We start from the raw sequence: 17108 nt of genomic DNA on the forward strand, positions 1-17108 counted from the left end.
AAATGCCCCCAGGTACTGCATCCTAAGATCCGACAGTGTAAAACTATTACACCTGCCAGATCTTAGGAATATCTATGCGTAACTGATTCTATGAATCAGCCGCATAGATAGAAACAGGGATACGACGGCGTATCAGTGGATACGCCTGTGTATCCCTTTTGTGGATCTGGCCCATTAATACAAATTTTTACCTGGGATGCCCAAACTTTCAATCCCCACTATATATCTTAGCTGTTTGCTGGTGTTTACTATTAATAAATTCACTTTAACCGCCTTCCCACCTAAGAGTAAAACAAATCCTAATAGAAAAAGAGATTAAAATTGCGCAACCCTATATATTAAATATCCAATGCAATTAAATTGTGTTAACATAAAAGTCCATATCGTGTTTCTGAAATAAAACTGATGATATCAAGCATTCACGTTGTAATTTGAGACTTCTTATTCGATGTTGACTGATAAGAGGGGCTGCTTACCGGATAAGGTGGATCTCAAATGATAGAGATCAAATAGGCTCAGTAAATATGTCTGACCATGGATATTCCTTCCAAGACACCTCCAGAACCGTTGTTACACTCGCTCAAGGATGAGTTGGCCTGACCATGGATATTCCTCCTAGTACACCTCCTGAGCCAGTATTCCTCCCGATACAGTGAGCTGCTGTTATATGCAATATTTTTCACAAAGCATTAACCGATCCTCCGATATGTCTTCCAAACTCAGATTCATTTACCAGGTAAAAAGAAAAAGAGGCTTCATGGTGCAGTATTTTCGTTAAAAGAATTTATTGCAAAATCTTCCATAAAACACTGACATCCAAAGGCAATGAAACAATTTCAAAACAGCCGCTGCTCAAGCCAGCCAGCTGGTGCATGGTGACGTCAGAGACTAGTGCTCCACCCGACGCGTTTCCCCGTACAAAGCCTCTGTTCCCAGTCGTTGCCTTGTACAGGGAAACGCATACAGCAGCTCGCTGTATCGGGAGTAATACTGGCTACAGGAGCTGTACTAGAAGGAATATCCATTGTCGGACCGACCCATCCTTGAGCGAGTGTAACATTGGTGTCTTGGAAGGAATATCCATGGTCACAACGACATATTGCAGAGCCCATTTGATCCCTACCATTTGAGATCCACCTTATCTGGTAAGCGGCCCCTCTTATCAGTCAACATCGAATAAAAAATCCCAAATTACAACGTGAATGCTTGATATCATCAGTTTTATTTCAGAAACACAAGACGGACTTTTATGTTAACACAATTTAATTGCATTGGATATTTAATGCATAGGGTTGCGCAATTTTAATCTCTTTTTTCATTACTTATGAGCTGTATATTCAGGCTAATTAAATTGCAGCACCTATATTTAATCACATCACTTTCACGGTTAAGGAATTAAACCCTTTTTTGGTATCTTAATTGTTTTTCACTTATTTCTCACTTATTTTGCTGAAAATTAAATAGTTGGAGGCAGCACAGATTATCTACCAATATATCTAAAACAAATCCTAATGCCTAAGTACAATTTTTCAACTTTGACATGCGTTAGTGAAACTGTACATATGATCACAACTACTTTGGGCATCCAGGTGGATGACATCTCATTTTTTTTCATGACAAATGGTGGTAAATGGTAATGCATATCCTGATTTTATTTTATTATCCAATGAAAAACTGGCCCAAAATAGTAAAAAAAAATATATATATATATTTTAAATGTATCTGTATATTTCTTGTTACTGCCATAACCTATCACCAAAGAACAACCCAAAATAAATACGCATTTTGCTGTTTTTTTAATCCTGCCTAAAACACTGATACTAGTTTAAAGCGGTTCTCCACCCTAAAGTGGAGTCCCGCTGATCGGAACCCTCCCCCCTCCGGTGTCACATTTGACACCTTTTTAGGGGGGAGGGGGGTGCAGATACCTGTCTAAAGACAGGTATTTGCACCCACTTCCGGCCCGGCATTCACGGGCAAAAGACGGGCATTCCGTCACATCCCGTCACCCCCCCCCCCCCCGTTGTGTGCTGGGAACACTCGGCTCCCAGCACACAGCGGGAGCCAATCGGCGGGGCGCGGCGCGACTCGCGCATGCGCCGTAGGGAACCGGGCAGTGAAGCCGCAGCGCTTCACTTCCTGGTTCCCTCAGCGTGGATGGCGGGGGGAGCAGCAGAGAGACGAGCGATCGCTCGTCCTCTGCTGCGATCGGCGCTGGACTCCAGGACAGGTAAGTGTCCTAATATTAAAAGTCAGCAGCTGCAGTATTTGTAGCTGCTGGCTTTTAATATATTTTTCCCATGGCACATCCGCTTTAAAAATCTTTTGTTTTTTTAAATCCTGTCCAAAATATACTGACCATGACCTTTGATCCTTACTAGGCCCAAACACTAACCTAGGTCAAACATTGATTTATGAATTTTGTCTTTATTTTCTATTTTCTATTATTATTATTATTATTATTTTTTTTTTAACTACTTGCCGACCTGCCGCCGTCGTTTTACGGGGGCAGGTTGGCTCCCCTGCGCGAGAGCCCGTAGCTCTACGTCGGCTCTCTCGCAGGATACTAGCGGCGCGCGCGCCCCCCACTCGCCCCCCGAGTCCCGTGCGCGTGCACGGCGGGCGCGATCGCCGCCGGGCACTCGCGATTGCTCGTTACAGAGCGGGCACCGGGAGCTGTGTGTGTAAACACACAGCTCCCGGTCCTGTCAGGGGGGGGAAATGCTGATCCTCTGTTCATACAATGTATGAACAGAAGATCAGTGATTTCCCCTAGTGAGGCCACCCCCCCTACAGTTAGAACACACCCAGGGAACATACTTAACCCCTTCCCCGCCCCCTAGTGTTAACCCCTTCACTGCCAGTGGCATTTTTATAGTAATCCAATGCATTTTTATAGCACTGATCGCTATAAAAATGCCACTGGTCCCAAAAATGTGTCAAAAGTGTCCGAAGTGTCCGCCATAATGTCGCAGTACCAAAAAAAAACGCTGATCGCCGCCATTACTAGTAAAAAAAAATATTAATAAAAATGCCATAAAATACCCCCTATTTTGTAAACGCTATAACTTTTGCGCAAACCAATCAATAAACGCTTATTGTGATTTTTTTAACGAAAAATATGTAGAAGAATACGTATCGGCCTAAACTGAGGAAAAAAAAAGTTTTTTGATATATTTTTGGGGGGGGGGGATATTTATTACAGCAAAAAGTAAAAAAATATTCATTTTTTTCAAAATTGTCGCTCTATTTTTGTTTATAGCGCAAAAAATAAAAACCGCAGAGGTGATCAAATACCACCAAAAGAAAGCTCTATTTATGGGGAAAAAAGGACGCCAATTTTGTTTGGGAACAACGTTGCACGACCACGCAATTGTCAGTTAAAGCGACGCAGTCCCGAATCGCAAAAAGTGCTCTGGTCTTTGGGCAGCAATATGGTCCAGGGGTTAAGTGGTTAAACACACTTTTTTTTCTCTCTGCAATGAGAGAGAGATACAATGTACCTTTCCTCTCCATTCACAGAGAGAGAAACACAGGGCGGGCTTCACAGTGACTGAGCACTGTGGTCCCCAATCAGAGGCTATCACAGTGATCAGGTGACCTGGAGCCGGGATTTTCAGGTCTCGAATGTTAGTATGGGACTCAGGGCTCTCAATGAGACTCCAGTCTCTGTGCTGGGAGAGCACAAAGACAGATGCACAGATATGCGGCCCCACTGGGAAAAAGTCCAGTCCAGTGAGGCCGTATATCTGCATACTGTCGGCGTTATTGAGTTAATATATACCTTGGTTTACGAGTAATGCGGTTAACGTGCGTTTTGAATATCGAGCAAAAAAAAGAAAAAAAAATCTGACTCGGTTTGCGAGTGTTGTCTCGCAAAATGAACAGAATTCAAGCTAATGGGGTGTGCAGTACCGGAATCACTCAGAAATACTTCCGAACCTTTCTGAGGGTTTCAGCCGAGCTGTCTCCGAGTATTTCCAAGGCTCTCTGGCGCCCCCACCTCTGGCCACATGCGGTATTGCATGCCATAAAAGTCAATGCAGAACAAACTATCTTCGTTTCCATTGACTTCTATGGGGAAACTCGCTTTGATATGCGAGTGCTTTGGATTACAAGCATTCTGCTGGAACGGATTATGCTCGTAATCCAAGGTTCCACTTGTAACGGTCACCACCGTTTACGACCTTCCATCACATCCAAGACAGCTTATCGACACTCCAACCAACAGGACCCGATCCATATCAATTCCCCAGAATCAAGACGAGACACACAGCTCTGTACTTGTTCCAAATGTAATGACAACTTTAATGGTTTCTTCTCAGCTTTTTATGCAGTTACAAGCATGTGACAGTATTCAAAGGGACAATGAAATCTCCACCCCCCTAATCACACACTAAGGCTAATTACTAAACATTCTAGACATGTCGGCGCCGGCCTATAATTATCATGATCTAATTACTGCACATTCCTTCATTAACAGCATAACAAACAAAACACCATCACACACAATGATCTCTTCTTAATCCACATCCCTAGACAGACGTTCTGTCTTCGCATACAGCTTGACCGAAAGGTATTCACACCTCTGAGCATCAATAGGCTTAAAGCAGTGTTATCACACAATGAAAGGTCTTCCAGGAGCCTGACTCAATTAGCATGTCACTAGCCAGGGCTAGTCATAGAAATTAGTCACTATTGACTGGTTGGGTCACAATTAACCAACATCTTGCAGTATCTCAAAATCCTGCAATATGAACTATCAGTGATGTCCCCTGTCCTGTAATTTAGGACATCATTTCTCAGTCACCCTATAGCCCTATCGGACATAAGGTGACCCTAGACATAAGACTCCTTGGTGACGCCAGTACAGGAGTACCCATCATCCTTACAAAGTCTCTGGGTGTCCCGGGTCATTCCGTTACACCACTGTATATGGTTTGGTCTGTAGCCCCACAGATCTGGCCATCTCAGCTGCTGATTCCTGACAAAGGGTCCTGTGGTATGCCGTTACACTCTTCTGCTCCAGCAGATAACTTCTTTCCTACAGCTACTCAGTCCCAGGTACTGGCTGCTAACACAGCTTGTCCCGGCTACCCAAGTAACTTGAGGAAAACAAAAAAGAAAAGCGTCGCCCTCCAGGATCAGCTACTGGCTGGTAGTTTTGTATTGGCACCGGATTGGTGCCACTCCACCCAAGCATCTCCTCTGACACAACAAGGTATAAGCGCCTAATGAGTGAATGTTTTGCTTTGGTGTCTAGTAAGGTTATGTTGAAATAAAGCAGGGAAGCTTAGACCTCTTTAGTGTATTAATGTCCTTTTACTACACAAAAATGCTGTACATAGAAACTGCTACAATTATAGGAAAGAAAATACAAGACTGGTAGATATATACATACAACAAACAAAATACTGCCTACATTCTAGCAAATAGGCAGAAACTATGGACTATAAACAGTAGAAATATTATTAAAAGTTACTTAACTCAGATTACAGTATGTTCACAATCTCCGTAGGCAACGAGGATCCCAGGCCTAATCTATAAGCAGTTGCTTGAGATCATCTTCAGGTATAGCTTTTTATGACTGTACAGACCTTCCTTGGTGTAAAGTCATTATAGAGTCCACCTTTGATTCTCTGTTGTTGGCTTTTTATTTGAAAGATTTTAGCATTCCCACATTGGTGTGGCCCCTTTCGCAATACTGTTTCAATTGGAGAAGTATTCTCCAATTCAACCTCTAGATGGCACTGTTGTATTATACATGTCAAGCTATGGTTAACCATTGATTAACTTGACTTGTTGATTTCAGTTACATAGCCCAACATATAACAATGGTATATATTATGAGGGCCAGATTCACATAGAATTACGTTACTCCACGGCGGCGTAACGTATCGTATTTACGTTACACCGCCGCAGGTTTACAGCGTAAGTGCCTGATTCTCAAAACTCTTACCTGTAAACTTGCGGCGGTGTAACGTAAATGCGCTCGGCACAAGCCCGCCCAATTCAAATGGGGCGCGCACCATTTAAATTAGGCGCGTTCCCGCGCCGAACGTACTGCGCATGCTCCGTCGTGCATTGCGCTAAATGACGTCGCACAAACGTCATTTGTTTAGACGTTAACGAAAAATGGCGTCCAGCGCCATTCACGGACGACTTACGCAAACGACGTGATTTTTTAAATTTCGACGCGGGAACGACGGCCATACTTAACATGGCTTAGAACACCTAGGGCTCAGCCCTAATTTTACGTGGCGTATCTCGACGGAAACGACGTAAAGTTAGATCGACATGCAGCGCGGACGTTCGGGAATCGCCGTAACTAGTCATTTGCATATTCTACGCCGACCGCAATGGCCTCGCCAAATAGCGGCCGGCCTAGAATTGCATCCTTAAGATCCGACAGTGTAATTCAATTACACCTGTCGGATCTTTTGGCTATCTATGCGGAACTGATTCTATGAATCAGTCGTATAGTTAGGTCGGCCGGAACACAGAGATACGTATTAGGAGATACGCCGTCGTATCTCTTCTGTGAATCTGGCCCTAAGTTCCCATTGTTTGAGGACAGCTTGTTTAATTGTTACCAAGGCATCTGTTTATGAAGTCCACTCAAACATTCAAAATTAACCTGATTTCTGTTTCTAAGACAAACTACTAAACAAACAGATTCTCCCATGTAAAGTAACGTCTGAGAATAAAAATCATAAAACAGACATATATTTATATAAAAAGCAACAAAGTGAAATGCGGTAGTAGCAGAGCTTGGATAGACTATCTGCAATTGGGTGCCAAATAAAACTACATGGCAGTAACTGATCCCTATATGCTGGCATATACAGTGCCTTGAAAAAGTATTCATGCCCCTTAAAATGTTCCACATTTTCTCATGTTACAACCAAAAACATAAATGTATTTTATTGGGATTTTATGTGATAGACCTACACAAAGTGACACATAATTGTGAAGTGGAAGGAAAATGATAAATGGTTTTCCAATTTTTTTTTTACAAATAAATATGTGAAAAGTGTGGGGGGGTACATTTGTATTCAGACACCTTTACTCTGATACCCCCAACTAAAATATAGAAGAACCAATTGCCTTCAGAAGTTACCTAATTAGTAAATAGAGTCCACCTGTGTGTCATTTAATCTCAGTATAAATACAACTGTTCTGTGAAGCCCTCAGAGGTTTGTTAGAGAACCTTAGTGAACAGACAGCATCACGAAGGCCAAGGAACACACCAGACAGGTCGGGGATAAAGTTGTGGAGAAGTATAAAGCAGGGTTAGGTTATAAAAAAATATCCCAAGCTTTGAACATCTCACAGAGCTTCTGTTCAATCCATCATCCGAAAATGGAAAGAGTATGGTACAACTGCAAACCTACCAAGACATGGCCGTCCACCTAAACTGACAGGCCGGGCAAGGAGAGTATTCATCAGAGAAGCAGCCAAGAGGCCCATGGTAACTCTGGAGGAGCTGCAGAGATCCACAGCTCAGGGGGGAGAATCTGTCCACAGGACAACTATTAGTGGTGTTCTCCACAAATCTGCCCTTTATGGAAGAGTGACAAGAAGAAAGACATTGGGGAAAGAAAGACATAAGAAGTCCTGTTTGAAGATTGTGAGAAGCCATGTGGGGGAGGGGACACAGCAAACATGTGGAAGAAGGTGATCTGGTCAGATGACACCAAAATTTTACTTTTTGGCCTTAAAGCTAAACGCTATGTGTGTCAGGAAAACTAACACTGCACATCACCCTGAACACACCATCCCCATCGTGAAACATGGTGGTGGCAGCATCATGATGTGGAGATGCTTTTCTTCAGCAGGGACAGGGAAGCTGGTCAGTTGAAGGGAAGATGGATGAAGACAAATACAGGACAATCTTAGAAGAAAACCTGTTAAAGTCTGCAAAAGATTTGAGGGGGGGAGGTTCACCTTTTAGCAGGACAACTTCCCTAAACATACAGGCCCAGATTCTCAAAGGAGATACGATGACGTATCTCCAGATACGCCGTTGTATCTCTGAGTCTGAGCCGTCGTATCTATGCGCCTGATTCATAGAATCAGTTACGCATAGATTTGTATTAGATCCGACCGGCGTAAGTCTCTTATGCTGTCGTATCTTAACTGCATATTTACGCTGGCCGCTAGGGGCGTGTACGCTGATTTACGCCTAGAAATATGTAAATCAGCTAGATACGCAAATTCACGAACGTACGCCCTGGCCGACGCAGTACATATACGCCGTTTACGTTAGGCTTTTCCCAGCGTAAAGTTACCCCTGCTATATGAGGCGTACATGCGGCGTACCAATGTTAAGTATGGACGTCGTTCCCGCGTCGAATTTTGAAAATTTTAAGTCGTTTGCGTAAGTCGTCCGTGAATGGGGCTGGACGTAATTTATGTTCACGTCGAAACCAATACGTCCTTGCGGCGTACTTTGGAGCAATGCACACTGGGATATTCCACGGACGGCGCATGCACCGTTCGTAATAAGCGTCATTTACGTGGGGTCACATAACATTTACATAACACACGCCCACATCTTCCACATTTGAATTAGGCGGGCTTACGCCGGAGTATTTACGCTACGCCGCCGCAACTTACGGAGCAAGTGCTTTGAGAATACTGCACTTGCCCGTCTAAGTTGCGGAGGCGTAACGTAAATAGGATACGTTACGCCCGCTCAAAGATATGCCGCTGTACGTGAATCCGGGCCACAGTCAGAGCTACAATGGAATGGTTTAGATCACAGGTGTCAAACACAAGGCCCGCGGGCTGAATCTGGCCCTCCAGACCATTTCATATGACCCTCGCACCTCCAGCTCTCCTCTGGTCCTTCTTCAGACCCTGTACTTTCTGCTTTCAAGCAATGCATCCAGCTTGTTCCCAGCAGCAGCATAAGGAAAGGGGGTGCACTGTGATGTAAGTGGGGTGGGGGACTCAACTTCTGATGGTGGGGTGGCTCTTGACAGCTAATGTGAGGGGAGGGGATGCGCTGGACATCTAATCTTACAGATGCAACCGGCCCTTTTGAGGGCAATGATAATGCCGATGTGGCCCACGATGAAATTGAGTTTGACACCCCTGGTTTAGATCAAAGCATATTCATGTGTTAGAACGGCCCAATCAAAGTCCAGACCTATATCCAGCTGAAAATCTGTGGCAAGACTTGAAAATTGCTGTTCACACTCGCTCTCCATCCAATCTGACAGAGAATGGGCAGAAATGTCCCTCTCTAGATGTGGAAAGCTGGTAGAGACATCCCCCAAAAAGACTTGCAGCTGTAATTGCAGAGAAAGGCGGTTCTACAAAGTATTGACTCCGGGGGGCGCCATACAAATGTACCCCCCACACTTTTCACATATTTATTTGTAAAAAAAATTGAAAACCATTTATAATTTTCCTTCCACTTCACAATTATGTGCCACTTTGGGCCAGATCCACGACGCGCGGCGCTTCTTTACGTCCGGCGTAGTGTATCTCAGATACACTACGCCGCCGTAACTTACAGCGTATTTCCCGGATTCTCAAAGAATTTGCGCCGTAAGTTACGGCGGCGTAGTGTAACTGTGTCGGCGTAAGGGCGCGCAATTCAAATGGATGAGATAGGGGAGTGTTTTATGGTAATACGTCTTGACCCGACGTAAATGATGTTTTTTTCTGAACGCCGTCTGTGGGGGTATCCCAGTGCGCATGCTCGAAATTAACCCGCAACAAGCCAATGCTTACGACGTGAACGTCATTCTACGCAAAGCCCTATTCGCGAACGACGTAAAATTTTAAAAATTCGACGCGGGAACGACGTCCATACTTAACATAGGATACGCCTCATATAGCTGGGGTAACTATACGCGGAAAAAAGCCTTACAGAAACGACGTAAAAAAAAAATGCGGCGGCCGTACATTCGTGGATCGCTGTATCTAGCTAATTTGCATACTCGACGCGGAAATCGCCGGAAACGCCACCTAGCGGCCAGCGTAAATATGCACCTTAGGCCTTGTACACACGACCGAACATGTCTGCTGCAACTGGTCCGCAGACATGTTCGGTCGTGTGTACGGCCGACCGGACAGGTTTCCAGCGGACATTTGTCCAGCCGACCGTTTTCCAGCGGACGGTCCGGCGGACTGTTTTCAGCGGACAGTCCGTCCGTGTGTACGAGGCCTTACAGAAATGACGTAAAAAAAATGCGCCGGCCGGACGTACGTTCGTGGATCGCTGTATCTAGCTAATTTGCATACTCGACGCGGAAATCGACGGAAACGCCACCTAGCGGCCAGCGTAAATATGCACCTTAGATCCGACGGCGTACTAAGACGTACATCAGTCGGATCTAGCACAGCTTCAGGCCTATCTTGTTTTGTGGATACAAAACAAAGATACGCCGGCGCAAACTAGAAGTTACGCGGCGTATCTGCTTCGTGGATCTGGCCCTTTTGTGTTGGTCTATCACATAAAATCCCAATAAAATACATTTACGTTTTTGGTTGTAACATGACAAAATTTGGGAAATTTCAAGGGGTATGAATACTTTTTGAAGGCGCTAGAGGAAGATTTTGAAGGTAGTTGTATTTACAATAAAGAAGCAGACTTGTGACAATAAAGTGATGGGTTCTTGCATAGAATTAAAGGGTGAACCATTTTTTAAACTCACTGATTCCCCATTTGAAAAACAGGAATGGTTCTAAAGTGGTTGGAGCTGACAAATGTAATACTGGCCTTGTAAAAGCGATGAAAGTTATATTCGGATGATCCATTGAAGGATGCGAAAATACAGAGGATGGACAAACCGTGGGGGAAAAAAAGAGACGCATTGGAGATCATGAGGGTGAATTTGGCCAGAGAAAGGTCTTATAAAGTTGGTAAGTCTTTTAATAGAACGTCTCGTAATCAGTGACTGACCTCTGCATCTCACTCTGTATATCTCCAGGTGTCTGTCGCAACCTGAAGTCCATTGTGGTACAGGTGGGCATCGCAGATTATTTTAAGGATCCGAGCAGTCCTGAAGCCCGAAAGCTGTTTGAGGAGATGGTCAATAAGTTGCAGGTAGCTACTTCATTTATCTGTGACCCCTCTCTTATGTCGGGGGTGTCCAAACTTTTTTTTACAGAGGGCCAGATTTGATGAAGTGAACATGCTTGATTATTAGGCCCAGATTCAGAAAGATCAGCGCATCTTTCTGTGGGCGTAAAGTATCTCAGATACGTTACGCCGCCGTAAATTAGGGCGCAAGTTCCGTATTCAGAAAGAACTTGCGCCCCAAGTTACGGTGGCGTAACGTATGTGGTCCGGCGTAAGCCTGCGTAATTCAAATGGAGATGATGTGGGCGTGTTTTATTGAAATTTAGTGTGACCCCACGTATTTGACGTTTTTTACGAACAGCGCATGCGCCGTTCGGTAAAGAATCCCAGTGCGCATGCTCGAAATTCCGCCGCAAATCGTCAATGCTTTCGACGTGAACGTAACTTACGTACAGCCCTATTCGCGAACGACTTACGCAAACGACGTTAAATTTTCAAAATTCGACACGGGAACGACGTCCATACTTAACCACTTGACACCCGCACGCCGTCATATGACGTCCAAAACGGGGACCTGTTATCCTGGGTGGACGTCATATGACGTGATGGGCTTTGCGGGGGGATATCTCAATGATGCCTGCACCCGGAGGCATCATTGAGATATAATTTTTTAGCGGCGGCGATCCTGCGCACCGTAAGAACGATCATAGCGGCGGTTCCGCCGCTAGATCGTTCTTACATGCGGCGGGAGGGGACATCCCCCCCTCCCACCGCCATTCGGTGCTTCTCCAGGCTCTCCCGTCCCACCGGGGGCCCGGAGAGATGATCGCCGTCCGCCGGATGTTTGCCATAGAGAAGACTGGTGACCATCTGGTCACCAGTCATCTCTATGACCGTCGAAGGCCCGGGCGCGATGTGATGACGTCACGCCCGGGTCCCCGTAAGTAAACAAACCGCAATTGCGGCTAGTTTGAATGAGATCTGTGAATTTTTTTTCACGATCTCATTCTTTCCAGCCTGGAGGAGAGATGTGAGGTCTTATTGACCCCGCATCTCTCCTTAAAGAGGACCTGTCACACACATTCCTATTACAAGGGATGTTTACATTCCTTGTAATAGGAATAAAAGCGATTGAAAAAAAAAAAAGTGTAAAAAAAGTGTAAAAAATAAAGAAATAAGTAAAATAAAAAATAAAAAATAATAATAAAAAAATTAAAATGCACCTGTCCCCGGTAGCTCGCGCTCAGAAGCGTACGCACACGTAAGTCCCGCCCACGTATGTAAACGTCGTTCAAACCACACATGTGAGGTGTCGCCGCGTGCGTTAGAGCGTGTGCAACAATTCTAGCACTAGACCTTCTCTGTAACTCTAAACTGGCAACCTGTAAAAATTTTAAAGTGTCGCCTATGGAGATTTTTAAGTAACGAAGTTTGGCGCCATTCCATGAGTGTACGCAATTTTAAAGCTTGACATGTTAGGTATCTAGTTACTCGGCGTAACATCATCTTTCATATTTTACCAAAAAATTGGGCTAACGTTACTGTTTTGTTATTTTTTAATTTATGAAACCATTTTTTTTACAAAAAAAAGCCGTTTGAAAAATTATTGCGCAAATACGGTGCAAGATAAAAAGTTGCAATGACCGCCATTTTATTCCCTAGGGTGTCTGCTAAAAAAACATATATAATGTTTGGGGGTTCTGAGTAATTTTCGAGCAAAAGAATGACGATTTGTACATGTAGGAGAGAAGTGCCAGAATAGGCCCGGGAAGGAGGTGGGTTTTAAAGCCCGGTATTGAAGTGGTTAACATTGCGTACGCCTCATAGACCCAGGGGTAACTTTACGCCGGAAAAAGCCTAACGTAAACAACGTAAAAAATTGCGCCGGGCGGACGTACGTTTCTGAATCGGCGTAACTACCTAACTTGCATATTCCTCGCGGAAATATACGGAAGCGCCACCTAGCGGCCAGCGTAAATATGCAGCCTAAGATACGACGGTGTAAGACACTTACGCCGGTCGGATCTTAGGGAAATCTATGCGTAACTGATTCTATGAATCAGTCGCATAGATACGACCCCACAACTCAGAGTTACGACGGCGTATCCGGAGATACGCCGTCGTAACTCCGTTGTGAATCCGGGCCAAAGAAAACAAATTACCTTTAATATCACTTTATATGCATAAATTTGTAGGTTGCACTGCTTCCCTTTAAAGAAAAGGATCAGAGGGCGCACCAGCCTAGCGCATTACATTTGCAACAATGTATTATTAAAAAATGTATAAATTATACTCACAAACAAATGCATATGTCAAACAAAATACATTCCACCAAATGCTCCACACAGCATGGTCTGCTGGCAAGTGCCAATTGTGAAATGAAGAGTCCAAAAGAGCTGATGCATTTTGAAGGGTGTCCCATCTTCCTCAGAGCTGACTCCCCCTGAAGAAGAGGGGACACCCCTTGAAACACGACCAGGCTGGGTGGAGCACTTGGTGGACTGTATTTTGCTTGACCTATGCATTTGTTTGTGAGTATAATTTATAAATGTTTTAATAATGAATTGTTGCAGAGGTAATGCGCTAGGCTGGTGTGTGCCCTGTTCCTTTCCTTTATAGAGTCCCACTTGGTTTTCCTTGACCTGTTGTGAGGGGCAGCACAGCCAGTGTGGAGGCTGAACCAGTGGAGACACACTGCACATTTCTTCCAAGCACGGGAGTGTTGGTTTACTTTCATGTTGAATGTACTGCTTCCCTACCTGGGAATTTGGGGCCAGATTCTGAAAGGACTTACGACGACGCAGCGCCATTTTCGCCGTCGTAAGTCCTAATCGTATCTATGCGCCTGATTCTTAGAATCAGTTACGCATTGATATCCATTAGATCCCGCCGTCGGATCTTAACTGCATATTTTTGCTGACCGCCAGGTGGCGCTTCCGTCGAATTCCACGTCGAGTATGCAAATTAGCTAGATACGCGAATTCCGCATGCGCGGCCGACACAGTAAAGATACGCCGTTTACATTAGGCTTTTCCCGGCGTAATGTTGCCCCTGCTATATGGTGGCATAAGTGCGGCGTAGCAATGTTAAGTATGGCCGTCGTTCCCGCATCGAAATTTGAAAAAGTTACGTTGTTTGCGTAAGTCGTCCGTGAATGGGGCTGGACGTCATTTACGTTCACGTCGAAACCAATGACGTCCTTGCGGCGTACTTTGAAGCAATGCACACTGGGAAATTCCACGGACGGCGCATGCGCCGTTCGGGAAAAACGTCAATCACGTCGGGTCACAGTAGATTTACATAAAACACGCCCCCCTGATCCAAATTTGAATTAGGCGGGCTTACGCCGGCCGATTTACGATACGCCGCCGCAACTTACGGAGCAAGTGCTTTGAGAATACAGCACTTGCCCGTCTAAGTTGCGGAGGCGTAACGTAAAGCGGATACGTTACACCCGCACAAAATGACGCCGCTGACTGTGAATCTGGCCCTAGGTGTTCATTCTACCAATTTTGGTGGATTCTTGTTAATCAGCTTGGTGTGATCCATAGTTGTGTGCTTCCCCTATGGCTATGTGGCATTATTCTTCTCTATCATTTTGGTTTTGAGCCTCAGGTTGATTCTCTGTGTCCTTTCTTTGGTCCTTTTGGCAGTTTCTCCTATTGGGAAGGGGACTCTGCCTTATTTGGTGTCAGATTCTGAAGTTGGTCCTTCAGGCAGCTCTAGAGTTGCAGGCAGTCCCAAGTGCTGTTTTCCATCGGGCCCACTATCAGTGTTGCTGTGGCCCATTCATCACGGCTTTTGGGCACCACGACAGTATATGACTTCTGTGTCCCTTCATGGATTCCAAAAAAAGGATTTTATAGTGACTACAAAAACCCTATTATATTGCAGTCAACCAGTTCCATCCAGATGTGAAGGCTACATCAAGTTTTCTTTTTTCATGCTTTTCACCTGGGTGGTCCTTTCTGTCCTAGAGAGAGACAACATTCTTTCACTGTGCTGAAATTACAGAGGAGCAACTTTGTTAAGCCGGCCATAGATGGATCAACTCTAGGCTGGTTCAGCAGGGACTGACTGAGGTTCGATCCGTCTGTGGGCAGGCTGATTTTACCCAAGTCGATCCATCCACCATGCAATCATGAGGCCCTGGACAGCGTACCTGGCAGCCCCCCCCCCCCCCCCAGCCCAGACCATATTTTCACTAAAGATACACTAAAATTATTATTAGTGAACACAAACATAACAGATAACCTATGTGAATTAGCCCTTTTTTAATTGTTTTGTTTTTTGTTTTTTTATAAAAAATTACAATTATTTTATAGTTTGTTTTATTATTTATTACAATGTTTAACTATTATTTTTTTTAAAACATTTTTTTACAGGACAGGGAAGCCTACAACACATGTAGCTAGATTCAGGTAGCTGGGCGCATCTTTGAGGCGGCGTAGCGTATCATATTTGCGCTACGCCGCCGTAAGTCAGAGAGGCAAGTGCTGTATTCACAAAGCACTTGCCTCCTAAGTTACGGCGGCGTAGCGTGAATGGGCCGGCGTAAGCACGCCTAATTCAAATGAGGATGAGGGGGGCGTGTTTTATGTAAATTACTCGTGACCCGACGTGATTGACGTTTTTTACTAACGGCCCATGCGCCGTCCGTGGACATATCCCAGTGTGCATTGCTCCAAAGTACGCTGCAAGGACGTATTGGTTTCGACGTGGACGTAAATTACATCCAGCGCCATTCACAGACGACTTACGCAAACTACGTAAATTTTTCAAATTTCGACGCGGGAACGACGGCCATACTTAACATTGACTAGTCCAGCTATTTGTTCGACTAACTTTACGCCGGGAATCGCCTTACGTAAACGGCGTATCTTTACTGCAACGGGCAATCGTACGTTCGTGAATCAGTGTATAGGCGTAAATTAGCGTTCACGCCCCTAGCGGCCAGCAGAACTAGACAGCTAAGATACGACGGCGCAGGCACTAATTCCCCCTGCTTTTTGGGCCCCCCTGTGTGCCCCGGGTCCCACCTATCAGCGGCCCTGCATGCGATTATTGCCAGTGGCTATAGCCGCTAGCAGTAATCACTGTTTTCCCCCAGGAGAACATAATAGCTCTGCAGGAGGGTTTCCCCCCATGAACCCTGACTGGGTTGATGGGAAATTCGAGCAATTTTCTTTCCTGCAATCTGTAGTTGCAGGGAAACCCCCCCCACCTTGTTCTGTAGTTCTCAAGGGTACCTAGAAACAATGGTTAATGCAGGAAGTTATCAGCTTACAAGATTTATGACAGAATCAGCAAGTATTTACTTGCATTTATAGAACAGAGATAACAAACTGCTATTTAAATGGTATATTAACCACCTCCCACCCGGCCACTGCACATATACGGCTGGGTGGGCGTTTCCTCCTTCTGAGTGGACGTTCAGGGACGTCCCTCAGAAGGAGGGGGATTGGCCGCGCAGCGGCACGTTCCCAATGCGCTTGTGTCACCCGGACACGGCGCATCTCTGATCGGCAGAACGGCTCTGTGATTGGCCCTCCTGATCACATGATAGCTGTGTCCAATCACAGCCGCCATGTCATGTAAATAAAGAGACGGTTACTAGGCGATTGGCTCTCCTCTCCTCACACAGAAGGTGTCAGTGAGGAGAGGAGAGTGGATCTCTGCAGCCTAGTGTCCCCACACATGTCCCAACACACTGTAAACACACAAAGTCCCCAAAATAGTGTCCCCAAAACACTGTAGCCACACACATGTCCCCACACAGTAAAAACACCTGTCCCCCCATATGTAACAGTAAAATCACATGTTCCAATGATCATCTGCACACATATGTCTGTGATCACCTGCAGACATCTGTACATGATCATCTGCGTACATATGTCCGTGATCACACAAACCAATTATTATACACTTAACAGGATTTTTTTTTTACGAAAGACATGTAGCAGAATACATTTTGGCTTAAATTTATGATTTTATTGGATTTTTTTTTAAATAGAAAGACGAAAATATCTTTTTTTTTTCCAAATTTCCGCTCTTTTTTCCCGCTTATATC

At 44.9% G+C, this 17108-nt stretch overlaps 1 protein-coding gene across 1 annotated transcript in view; it reads left to right on the forward strand.

Annotated features, from left to right (window-relative positions):
- The window catches only part of FBXO41 (F-box protein 41), a 118816-nt gene that overhangs the window by 98923 nt on the left and 2785 nt on the right, over positions 1-17108 (forward strand). The window contains exon 11 of the mRNA XM_040335587.1: positions 10947-11062. Coding sequence (XP_040191521.1) covers positions 10947-11062 — 116 coding nt within the window. The remainder of the gene's footprint in view (positions 1-10946; positions 11063-17108) is intronic.

This window comes from Rana temporaria, chromosome 1, assembly GCF_905171775.1.
Source record: "Rana temporaria chromosome 1, aRanTem1.1, whole genome shotgun sequence".
In the NCBI taxonomy this organism is placed as follows: Eukaryota; Metazoa; Chordata; class Amphibia; order Anura; family Ranidae; genus Rana; species Rana temporaria.